The sequence below is a fragment of the Callospermophilus lateralis genome, chromosome 2, assembly GCF_048772815.1.
Source record: "Callospermophilus lateralis isolate mCalLat2 chromosome 2, mCalLat2.hap1, whole genome shotgun sequence".
NCBI lineage: Eukaryota > Metazoa > Chordata > Mammalia > Rodentia > Sciuridae > Callospermophilus > Callospermophilus lateralis.
In genome coordinates, this window is record NC_135306.1 from 131,865,185 (window position 1) to 131,878,631 (window position 13,447).

General features: G+C 34.8%; 1 protein-coding gene across 1 annotated transcript in view; it reads right to left on the minus strand.

The window, feature by feature from the left end:
* Positions 1-13,447, minus strand: part of Deup1 (deuterosome assembly protein 1) — a 76,956-nt gene that overhangs the window by 35,899 nt on the left and 27,610 nt on the right. Inside the window, exons 5-6 of the mRNA XM_076843878.2 lie at positions 7,016-7,129; positions 6,014-6,256 (exon numbers count right to left, since the gene is read on the minus strand). Of these exons, the coding sequence (XP_076699993.1) occupies positions 6,014-6,256; positions 7,016-7,129 (357 nt within the window). The remainder of the gene's footprint in view (positions 1-6,013; positions 6,257-7,015; positions 7,130-13,447) is intronic.

Here is a 13,447-nt window from a genome sequence, read left to right on the forward strand (position 1 = left end):
AGTCTGTTTTGAACAATAGGTATTTTTCAGAAGGGGCTAAAATTCGAAAAATAAGAAAAGAGACGTGAAACAACAGATTATGTAGTAAACAAGCAATTCAATTTGTTGTCAGTGTTGAGTTGAAGAAGGCATGATCTGGACTCCCTGGTTTACAAATTTGCCACCAGGAAATAGGAAACTGTGTATAAAAAGTGGGCTTACTTTACTTGGGGGGGAGAGGTACATGAATAGCTCTAATTCCAGGCCAATAAAATGTAGTGTCATCACAGGCCATAGTTACCTTAAACTCTGAAATGTCATCATAAAAGAGTATTTGTTTGTTGTTAGTAGTATATAATATCTACGAGTCATCATGTTTAGAAAATAATATTTATGATGAAGGCATCATTGAGGAGGGCAAAACTCCTTGATGACTTAAATATACAGGTACAATAATGTATATGTTGAAATTAAAACTTTTTGTAATACAAATTGATAATAATGATTTGACAGATGAATGAATATTCAAGAAATTTTGATTATAATGGATTATATTATGTAAATTGACTGTGAAAGCATAAGAAAAATTTGAAGGATTTGTCAATATTGGTATATTTAGGTGGTTGGGATTGTGGTAGTGTTTGCCTAGCACTGTGAGGCACTGGGTTTGATCCTCAGCACCGCATAAAAATAAAGTTTCTGTGTCCATCTACAATTATATTTATTCATATACACACAAATACACACACACACACACACACACACATTTATTTGTTTGCTGTTTTTGTCATTGTTGGTGCTAGGGATTGAACACAGAGGCACTTTACCACTGAGCTATAACCCCAGGCCTTTTTATTTTTGAAAATTATTGCTTGGTACTTGATTCAGTTATTGGAATACTTCAACTTAGCTTGCAACAACTAAAGTATATAAATCTATTTTTTTTTTTTTTTTGGTGCTGGGATTGAACCCAGGAGTGCTTTGCCACTAGCTACATCCCCGGACATTTTTATTTTTTGAGACACATCTTGCTAAGTTGTTGAGGCTGGCCTCAAACTTACGATCCTCCTGCCTCAACCTCCTGAGTAGCTGGGATTACAAGCATGCACCACCATTCCCAGCTGTAAATCTTTCTAACTGTAAAATTTTATGAAATTTAGATGTCAATCAGATATTTCCAATGAATATTTAGCAACTAGATTTAAATAAGTTGTAAGTATAAAGTATACACCAGATTTGAAAGAATATATGAAAATGTCAATATATGATTAACAATTTTTATATGTTGATTACATGTTGAAAAAATAACAGTTTGGATCTATATATTGGAGTGAATAATGTATATCACTATTATATTAATTTTACTTATTTTTCTTTACTTCCTTAATGTGACTGATAGTAAAATTTAAAATTATTTTTGTGGCTTGCATTATACTTTTTTTGGACAGTGTTGTTTTCATACCTTAATGACACATTAACTATTAACAAGCAAACAAACAAACAAAAAAAAAGATTGACTGATTTGGCATGGACATTTGATAAATGCAGAAAATTTATTTTTTGTCATTAACCTCCAATGAGAAGTACTACATGTTAACAAACATGAATGTTGTGTAGCACAGAAAATAAATATACACAATTGAATTAATATGTATTTTGACACATTTCAAGGTTGTAGAAAAAAAGAGGAGATGTGATTTATATGACCATTCAGATGCATCTGACATTGAAATGTGTTGTAAACTAAAGAGAACTTGATATATAATAAATGATAATAATTCAAATTGAAATGGTTGTGTTTTTGCATTTATATGTAAGATGCTGAATATTCTGTCATGACAGTTTTGCAAAAGAGAAGATAAATTTCTTTCCAAATACATATCCTGGTTGTAGTATTATTTACCTCTAATCATTCCCGTTTGGTGAAATATAAATTTTGTAAAACAAGTTTAAGGCCCATCTATTTAGTTAGGAATCTGCCTAATGATTTGAGAGGAGCAGTGATCTTAAACCTTCAAATTAACTAACAAATATAAATAACTGATATCTTCTCATTTAGTATTTATCCTAAAGCCAAAAAATGAAACATTAGTAAAATTTGGGAATAAAACAGGGGAAAAGGCTAAATAAAAACATTATTTTCAGCATCTTTTCCCATATGGATAAAAAATACTTAGTATTTTCCTGAGAGCAAAAATCTTTTCTTTTAGAAATCTTGAATTTTTTGAACTGAATTACTTTTCGAAATTCTTTTCATTAGAACTATAAGCAATAGTCCTGATATTTTATTTTTATATATATACCATGCTCCAGAATAATATAGTTTGCTTTTTAATATGTGCGATTATTTTGAAAAAATGTAAAATGGAGATTCTGTGTTTAAATTTAGTAGTGTCCCCATACCCAAAGATAAATTATTTTTAAATGAATAAAAATTTATAAAAATATAATATGGAAAAACTTCCTCATAAATCAGTATAGATATCAGTCACAATAAATTTTATGGAAAACATCACAACAAGTAACATTAGAGAAAAAAATAAGAAAAATAATTTTTTCAGAATTTGAAGAAGCATGTTTCAACCTCAGCACTATTGACAGTCTGGGCTGGGGAATTCCTTGTGGTGGAGCTGTCTTATACACTGTAGGATGTTTGGAAGCATCTCTGGCCTCTACCCACTAGACACTGATAGCTCCCTTCCCTTTGTTCTAGCAAGCAAAATATTTCCAGGCATGGCCAAATATCATCTGGGGAGCAAATAAATACAAATACCAATCAAGAGCCACTCTGACTTACAGGGAAGTCATACTAATTAGGCAAAAAATACTAACTTTGAGATAATGTTAATAAAAACTCTAATATTAATAAAACTTTTTATAAACTTTGGGATAATATTAATAAAAATATTCATAATTACATTGACTTCCATGGATAGCTGGGTTTGAATCCTGTTCATGTATATTTAAGAATATTAATAAATTATTAAGAACATTAAGATACGCATACATAAGGAAAAATCAACGTGGTTTGCGTGGACTTTCTTTTGTGCAACCTAGAGACAGTTTTCAGGAGTGTGTGTAAGTCACTTGACGTTTATAAAATTTTGGGTCAGGAAGGCTAATAAGTGAAGTCCTGTTGGACTGAGTCAGGATAAGCCAGATACAGTAAAGGACAGGCTGACAGGCCAGCAGCTGGCTCACATATCCTGGCTTCCTGCTACACCTCCGGACTCACAGGTTTCATGCTTGCTCTCTTCTTGCCAGCAGGAGTGTTGATGTGAAAAGTGTCAGAAACGCAAACTGAGACATTTATGTGAGAGAGGGTAGAAATGGTGATTTGAACTAGGAAGGTTAATTTATTAATTGTTCCTTAATGTATACTCTTCCTCTATTTGCAAGTTTTTTTCTCTTTTAACAGAATTGTCCATCCTGCTTAGATAAAGTCCTGAGAAGGAGAAAGGTGGGTTTGTCAAGGAAAGAATTTTGGAAAATCAGCCATCTGTCAAGAAAGGGAAACAGGTTCTTTTTGACCTAGAATGTAGGTGCAAGACTAGCCATTAAGTATGTCACATGTGAGCCCAAGACAAAGGCTGAACTTCAGCTCATAGAAGATGGTACTCTTGGACACTGTAAATAGAGACCCAAACAGAATTCTTTGGGGGAAGATTAAAAATAATTCAGGATGGCGAAGAAACCAAATCTCACTGAAGGATGAAACCAGACTTGATGGCTGGACTTGTGGGGCACACCTGTAATCCCAGTGGCTCAGAGGCAGAGGCAAGAGGATCATGAGTTCAAAGCCAGCCTCAGCAAATTAGCGAGGTGCTAAGCAACTCAGTGAGACCCTGTCTCTAATAAAATACAAAACAGGGCTCAGGATGTGGCTCAGTGGTTGGTTGAGTGCCTCTGAGTTCAATCCCTGGTAACCCCCCGCCCCCACCTAAAAAAAAAATCAAAGTAAACAGAACAGAGAAAGAAGACCTTCACAGAGTAGATTTATAGGGACCAGAGCCAAAAATAACTCAAAAAGGATCAGAGCCATCTGTACAGGATAAATTGAAGCCCACAGAAGAATATTTGAGAAGTATCTAGAAAAATAGTCTCGTTATTCACTGAATGCGAGTCTCCAGCAACACCAAGACAGCTGTAACATGTAAGTTTAAGTTGTCTTTAATCAGAAGACAGGGCCAGTTGTTCTATACCCAGGGAATGAATGGGGAGCAGCCACTAAGAAAAGAAAACAGCGCAAACAGAATAGGTGGTCTGAGGAGCAAACTAAACTCTAGAAGCTCTCCCTGGACAACCTCAGAGCAGAAAAGTAAGGGCTATGTTCATTTAGGTTGTAATGGAGGCAGAGGAAACAGTATTAATACCTCTTCTGTTTCAAGAAAATTTCTGGCTTCCTCAGTGTTAAGTATTGGCAGTTTATCTTGGTTTGTTTGTTTACATCTGTATTTTAATTTGTATTAGAATAACACCATCCTTCTCAAATAATGCTGGGTTTGAGATGGGGAACATATCACTAAAAGAAGCTGGGAGCCTTGTGTTTCCATCCCCTCCCAAACGTGGGGAAAGAGGCGCACAGGAGAAGAGCAGAGGCTGGCAGACAAAGAAGTCACAGGACTAATGCAACATATGACCCCACATACAATGTGGCAGGTAGAGGGATGAGCAGTTGGCCCAGGACTATAAAATGATTCTGGAATTTGAAGTGGCAGAAAATACTGGCATGCAATATCTTAGGGAAGAAGTAGTTTGCTCAGATAGTGACTTCAAAAAGTGTATTTTAGGATGGGAAAGGAATAGAGAGGAGCATAGAGGTAGACCAATTAATTGCATGGAGGAAATGGTAAAAAGCAGCTGAATGTTTACAGTGAGAGAGAAAAAAAAACATAAAATGTTTCACTAGATGGATATTTGTGAATAAGAAATGCACATTTAGTAAGAAACTCAGTAATAACCAATTTTGATGAATGCTATTTAATAACAATTACAAGAAGAAAAGACAAAAGGTTCAAGATTGTTGGATTAAGAAAAAACGCTTGAATAAATAAATCATCAATCACATCTAATAAAATACAAAATAGGGCTTGGAAGTTACTTCTTTGGTAAATGGTTATGATAAGGTACGATGGTTTGGGTGTTTAAAATCCCACACACAAGTTTGGTCCCTCAGCTTTCTGTCACTGTAACAAAATACCTGAGACAATCAACTTATAAAGGACAAGGTTTATTTTGGCTCTTAGTTTTGGAGGTTCCAGTCCAAAATTGGTTGGCCCTCACCTGGGGGCACTACTGGGAGGTAGTTAAACCTTCAAAAGGTGGTACCTGTGAGAGACTTTAAAGTCATAGGAGGTATGCCCTGGAAGGGTATTGTGGGATCCAACCCTTTCCTCATTCTCTCTTTTGCTCCCTGGCCATGAAATGAGTGGTTTTGCTCTACCATGCAGTCCTACCATTATGTTCCACCTAACCACAGGCCCAAAGTGAGGGTCAACCAATTATGGTCTGGAACCTCCAAAACTATGAGCCAAAATAAACCTTGTCTCTTTATAAGTTGATTGTCTCAGATATTTTGGCATAGTGACAGAAAGCTAATACTTCAAGTCACCAGTGATAAATCTCAAGACTAACCCCCATGTCTCATACTGAGGTTACCAAATCATTTAATCTTTCATGATCTCCCATGTTTCTCATCCAGGATTTCTGTTAATTAAAGAGGCACAGGTTCAGAGAAAATAATGAGGACAGAGGATGGTAGGTAACTAATAGGCCATGATTTTTAGGCACAGAGGTCTTTAAGTGACACTGTTATATGCACTGGTAATATATTCTTGTCAGAACCAAAGTGCACTCCAGTGGGGTAAGGCACCTCTAGGATTACTCATCAAGTAATAATTAATTACTAGAAAGAAATATTAATTGAATTTCATATATAATAGAAAACTAGATTTCTAGAGCCTATTCCCGTTCAATCGACATGTATACAATTCAAAGGCAATATCAGTTGGAAAATGAAAAAATAAACCTTCACCTGGCACTGTCTTTGGTACATTTTCAGTTCTTGTAAGAGCTTCTGATTTTCATCTTGTAATTTATTCCTGCTTAATGCTATTTCACTCACAGCTGATTTTAGTTTTTCAATAATGAATTCATCTCTTTCAGTGGTCTCACAACTGGTATCTGATTCACATAACAAGTCAGGAATTTCAGAGCTGCTGCCTTCTATGCCCTGTTTTTTACCATTTAGTTGAGTTTGGTAATTTTGTGCCTGTTTCTGAAAAATATGAAAACTGAGTAAATTAAGTGAAGAATATTATATTTAAGTTTACATAAAGTTAAAGAGTGAAAGAGAAGAACTAGTAAAATATCTGTAAATACATTACTAGACAGTGATGCTTGACTTGTATAATGCAGTATTTAAGGTTGTTCTAAAATCTTAATTTCAGATGGTATACACAGAAAGTAGATTTGTATAAACTTGAGACAAAATTGTAGAGTAGAAAAGGAGCTAGAGTAGAGAATTCTTAAGCATGAAAAACACTAAATAAAACAAAAATGGGATAATAGAATAAAATTATCAATGCCTATAACAAAGTTTAATGATCTCTAATATATAAAATTCTACACATATTGATAAGGAAAAGACAACATTAAAAAAATGAACCAAGCAAGAATAGGTATTCCAGAAGAGAAAGTTTTAAAACCTATGATATAAATGAAGAGATGCTCATCCTTACACGTATCTAGGGAAATGCTAAACAAATCAAACAGTCTTAGATACTCTTAAGTACCTGCCCATATGCATTTGAGATATGCCATTTTATGATATAATTAAATGGAATTTTTATTAGCATCATTCTTTCAGACATGTAGACTAAACTCACCATTATAACTAGTTCATGTACTGTTGCTATAGTCACTATTAGATTTAATCTGGTTATATCTCTTTGGTTCTATATGTAAATAGATCACATGCTGAGTGGCACAGGTACCAATATTTAGTCTCAAATATCTTCTAATTTAGATAATTTACCTGAAATTGATTACACTTCTCAGATAATAATTTTTGTTGAGCATCTAAAGAAACCAGATGAGTCTGATACAATATCTCTTGCTTGTCCCATTCTCTTGACTTTGCTCTGAATTCCTTTAAAAAAAGGTAAGAGAAAAATCATAAATTGAAGAATATGATTCATTTATAGCACAAAAATGAGTAGAACTTCTTTCATTTGTACATCTTAATTCTGAGAAAAAAAAAGTTAAGTCTGCTCTTTATCTATTAGAAATGGAGGAGGAGGAGGAGGAGGAGGAGGAGGAGAAACAGTAACAAATCACTGATGATGTTGGATTTATTATTACAGGTTAAGTATTCCTTATCTGAAAATGCTTGGGTCCATAGTGTTTCAGATTTAAGATTTTGGAATATTTGTATATATTTAAAGAGATATATTGGGGATGAGACCCAAGTTGAAACACCAAATTCATTTGTTTCATATATACCTTATCTAAATAGCCTGAGGGTAATTTAATACCCTTGGTATGCCTGTGCTCTGACTGCAACTTATCATAAGACATCAGGCATGGAATTTTCCACTTGTGGTATCATGACGGTGCTCATGAAGTTTTGGGTTTTAGAGCACTGGAGATTTAAGATTTTCAGATTAGGGATGCTCAACCTTTATCTCATAATTTTTGCTAAGAAAATATGGAATCTGTAACAATCCTTGTATAAAAACATTAAACATTTTATTTATTAAAATATAAATCTCTCTGACATGATGATTTTTAATAAGGAAGTTTCCAACAACTTTTTGCATCAACTAGTACTTTCTGACACAGTAAGTTTTTTCCTTCTTTCATCCCCTAAACTCAGTCCCTGAATGGACCTTGTTGTTTAATAGTGTGCAGCTTGGGCTTAGTGACTGCCATGGACTGAATATTTGTGTCCTCAAATCTATATGTTAAAACCTAATGTGCACACTGTAATGAAATATGGAGGTGGGGGCTTATGGAGGTAATTAAGTTATGATGTTGAAGTCAACATGAATGGGATTAATTTCCTTGTAATAAGAGATATGAAAAACTGCCTTTCTTTCTTCTACACCAGTAGAGAGCCATTTCTGAGCCAGAAGGAGGGTCCTTACCAGAATTTGACCATGCTAGCACTTAGCAAATTAGGATTGTTACAAATTCCATACTTTCTTAGCAAATTTGACCATGACCTTGGGCTTCTAGTTTTCAAGAACTGTGAGATACAGGTTTGTTGTTTAAACAATCTAGTGTATGGGATTCTTTTATAGCAGCCTGAACTTAGACTGTGACTTTATCCCTTTATAACTTCCAAATCTACTGTTCAAGGTGAAGCCAAAATCAACTCATTCTTGGGGACAGAAAAACCATTTCAGGCCTTAGACAATACCAACTGGGCTACCTGGAAAAGTAATAGTGGAACTAGTTTGATAAACAAAAAGTAATGCATAATTATCTGTTCACAACATGAGCAAAGGATAAGACTTTGGAACTGCCATGACTTTTCAACTTTACCTAGGACTGGCCATTATATCTTATCTTTCTTTCTGGCTTTTAGACAACTTAAGGCTAAGGACTGTGTATTTTATTACTTTTGTGCTTCTCACAGTGCCAGGTATCATTTATATTTCATAATGTACAAACAAAAGCATAGTAGTAACATTTCCTAGAACTAAACATTTCTCACTAAGAGTTGCAAAGAAAATAAGATGGTTGAAAACAAACTCTAGAACTACTAAGGCCATGGCTATATATTTTTGCATGTATACCTGGCATGAGTGTGTATTAATGTTCCCAACCATCGATATTTGTTAACAAATATCAGTAATATTTGTTAAGCACCTAACATCTATCTACCAGGTACTATGGAGAGAAGAGAATTGAAACTATTTTATGATTAAATTTTTTTTGAAGAAAAAAGACAAGAAATGGTAAGGTAAGAAAATGTACACTTAAGCAAGTGATTTTACAGTATGACAAGTACAATTAATATTGTCACATAAAAGCTATCCCTTAATATGTAAAATTGGAACATAGCTCATTTAGGCATAGTAATCTGTACTGTTCTAAAGATGGCTGAATTTATTGGATTGGCTATGCTGGAAAATAAACATGCTAATTCTGAGAATGAGAGCTATATCTTACTGAAAATAAAAATATGGCAATTCGTATTTTTCTACATAGAAATTATTTAAAAGAACATTTGAGGACATTTTTATTTTATAAATTCATAAGCCCCAAAATAATCAGTTAAAGAAACCTACAAGTTAAGAAGCTTTTACAATAGTTAAAGGTGATCTGAAATTAAGTGATGGTATAAGGCCTGAGAAATATGAATAGATACCCCCTCCTAAATATGTAGAAATGCCTTATGAGCATAGACTGTCTTACTAGGTTAAAGGGAGAAAGTTTATTTAGAGCTTTTGACTTTGATTCTGATACTCAACAATATAAAAATTCAGTCCAGGAAAACAAGAGTCTTCAGTAATAGTGACCGATTTCCAAAATTAGGTGCTAGTAGAATATAGGTAACATTTTCAAATCAATGCAATCTAGGTTTTAAATTTTTTTCTTGGTTTTAACTTAAAAAGGCATCTTTGGGGTAACCATTGATCAAGGTTGACTTAAGCAGGTTGACTTTAAGATAATATAAAGACTTAACATGGCCTACCCAATCTCAAGTAATGTTGAGAATAAAGATTCCCAACATGCTTGAGGGAGAGGCAGGGGCATTAATTTTAATTCCTTATGAATGGTACAAAATGCAAAAATTGAGCCTAAGAATGGCTATAAAAGTATGTTACTGATGTATGAGCGGGTTCCTTCGTCATACAGATGTGTTGCTTTCAGCCAACAATATAAACAATGGTGTAAAATCATGCAGAGCCCTAGAGAACTTTCCTCAGGTTTTTGTAGAGATGGGAGATGCTGCTGTCGGCTTAAAAACATCTGTAGCCTTGCCTAGACATTCATGGTCAGTTTTCCATGGGTCTTTATGGTTGAAGATGGGTCAGGGTCATTAAATTAGTTTCTAGAGATAGCTATGTTATTACATTTTTAAAAGCCCTCTATGAGATGGTTAATAGTGATTACTACTTGTCAGGGACTTTATAAACCTCCATCTGTAAGATGGTTTTTACCTTTTATTAGAATTTTTTTTGTACTGGGGGTTGAATATAGGGGCACTTAACCACCAAGTCACATCCCAGCCCTTTTTAAAATGGTTTATTTTGAGACAGGGTCTCACCAAGTTGTTTATGGCCTTGCTAAGTTACTAAGGCTGGCTTTGAACTCATAATCATCCTGCCTCAGCCTCCAAAGCCACTGGAATTATAGGCATGTGCCCCAACTCCAGGCAAAGGAAAATTTTCATGTTCACATAAAAGTAGAGAGTAAAACAAACTGCTCTGTAGTCTTCACCCAGTTTAACTACCACCGACATGCTCTATATTTCTACAATTTCTCCACCTTTTCCTTGTGAGTGTTTTAAGGCAACTTTATAACCTCATGTATTTTAACTCCTAAAAGCTTCAGTGTACATCTAAATATATATGCGGATGTATATTTATATTTATATGTGTGTATATATGCATATACATATATATATATTTATATTTATATTTACAATGACCATAATATCACCTATCATGTATTTTTAAGCCTCATTTGTTGATGAAACAATAGAATCTCCATGAGGCTAATAACTTGTGAACTCATAGGTGAATAAATGAGTTGGTCTGGCATGATTTAAGTTATAAACTAACATATTCCTCCACTAGTACATGCTGCTCTCTATTGATATTACTATAGCAATGTATAAATCTTTATCCTAAAGGAATAACAGGCTTACTATAGACTAAAACTGAAATAGCCCATATCCTACCTGTTAATTTTTCAAATGGCTACTAGTAAAAGCATCTATATGAATTGTTTTTGTAATTATGTAAGTTAAACTATATCTACATAGTATGCTTAAAATTTTTATATAAGTATAAACATATCAAAAGATATTTTGCTATTAATTTCCACTATAATTTCATGAGATTTAGTTTATTATATAATCTAGTAAATATAAAATGAGTGTACAAAAAGTACTTGATATTAATGTAATGCTTTTTTTTGTCAAAATGGATAAGAATGTAGTTCTCTACCAAAGCCCATGAAAAGTCAGTCAAATGCATAATCAGTGACTTGATCTCCATTTTCAGTGAAAGAACATATGTATTAAAGAGCATATCTTTGGGTATCTTCTATGAGACCATCTGGCTATACCTGTATTAGAGCCATAGAATAAGTATTACATTGTACTTTTTCCTAGAGGGATAACTCACTTAGTGATAGTAATTTTATATTTGAAGAACTGTATATTATCCAATAAGATATGAAATTTGCAGGAATTTTAAGGACGAAATCCAGAACTTTCTACAAAGTTCTTGCAACAGGCAAAGCTTTTAGGCTGTGATCACAGACCTTATTTTTCTTTGCTCTTGAAGCTATGCTGGCGATTTAGAGGAAGGCTGTATTTATACTTGTTCCATGACTTAGGATTCAAGTAGCAGGAGTAATGCTCCTTGGTAGGTAGGTGAAAGAGGGATTTCATGAAAATTCAATATTAGAGTATCTGAGAGAATCCAAATTTTGTTTACATTATACAAAAAAGAAAGAGTACACTGGAGCCGAGCTGATTACAGCACTGGCAGCTGTAGCAGTGCTGGTTCACCACAGAGGGAGGGTAAACAGACAGAAAATAAGATTTGGTACAGAAAAATCTGACACCAGAAAAGAGGTTGAACTTAACAGACTCAGAGGCTACACCGTGCACTGGTGCCTTAAAAGTGTTCTCTTTCCCAAGTGACCATGGAGAGTGAGGTGGGAGACACCTTGAAGCAGCCACACTGCACCTGCTGCTGCTGTCGGGCCAGGGCAATCATAGCAAACACTATCATATTGTCCTGGCAAGTACCTAACATGTGGCCTAGGGTGTACCTAACAAAAGCAGGAGTCAAATAGGCACAGAGATTGTACCCAAGGGAGATTCTAGTTAGAAAGTTGAAAGGGAGCCCAACTGGCTTCTCCTTTGAGTTCGGCGGTTCACATGACTGGATGAAGTAGGTTGAGACTCTGAACAGGTGGGTTTGAATACTCTCAGGAACTAAGTTCAGGAAGGCTACATTCCTGGGCAGAAGAGTATATGGAAGATTGGTGTCCCTTCTGTAAGAGCAGAATTCTTGAGAGGCTCCTAAGATTCAGACTCCAGACAGATCTGCAACTGCCAGGCCCTAGGGGTGTATTGATTTAATCTCTCCAGAGCAGATACTACCTAACAACCTGCCTAAGGTCTGATTAGACCTAAGCCCCACCCACTGGAACTCCCTCTTAGAACTCTGCAGCAGCTCCACCCTGGGAATGTACCAATCTGGTCTGTGCAGACAAAACTCCAACTGACAAAACATTCCACTCCATTCTACCTCATACTGGTGAGAAGGGAAGCTGAGAATTATTCAACCAGTTTCAAGCTTAGGCCACTCCAACTAGCAGCTCAGAGAGCAAAACAGAAAGAGGAAAGTGTTAACAACCCCCAGCCCTTGCTTTTACTCTCATAGCTCAAGAAGAAACAGAAAGAGAATTGGTCCATCCATTCTCATGCACTATGGTGGCCATCTCAGTGGAAATAATTCTATCATTTTTCATTAAGAATCTTTTTCTTCCTTTCTTCTTGTATTTTTTTCTTTGTTTTGTTTGTGTGTGTGTGTGTGTGTGTGTGTGTGAGAGAGAGAGAGAGAGAGAGAGAGAGAGAGAGAGAGAGAGAGAGAGTTGATGTTCTGATTGGTTCAGGGACATGTATACATATATGTATTTCTTTTTCTCATTTTAGCAGTTTTTAATGTAGTTATTTTTCCTTGCATTGTCTTTTGAGGGTTAGGGTTTTGGGTTTGTACATTTTGGTTTAGTTTTGTATTGTCTTCATTTGTTTGCTTCTCTTGTTTCTCTTTCTCTCTTCTAATGTTAACAACCAAATTCTATTGTTCTCTATCTCTCTCTCCCTTCACTTTGTTTCTCCTATTTTTTCTCCTCCTTCCTTATAACCATCACCAGATACATCTCTTCTGCATCCTCTCTGTTCACTTTTTGAAATTCTAAGCTCTTTCATGCCATGATAGAACATGTTCTTTTCCCTTAATTAACTATATTTTTATCATCTTTTAAAATTGGTTTATATTACTCCTGCCCCTACCATTAATGCTGATTAACTTATTATTACTGTGGATGACATAGCTGACACCTGCCATTTGCTTTAAAGCAAGATAAATTCATAGTTATTGTTTTTACTGTTGACAACTGCTGACCCCACCATTCCTGTTTTCTGTGGTGATTAATATTGATGTCATAATAGGAAGTGGTTGTTTATTTTAATGTTATATATTGTTTGCATCTG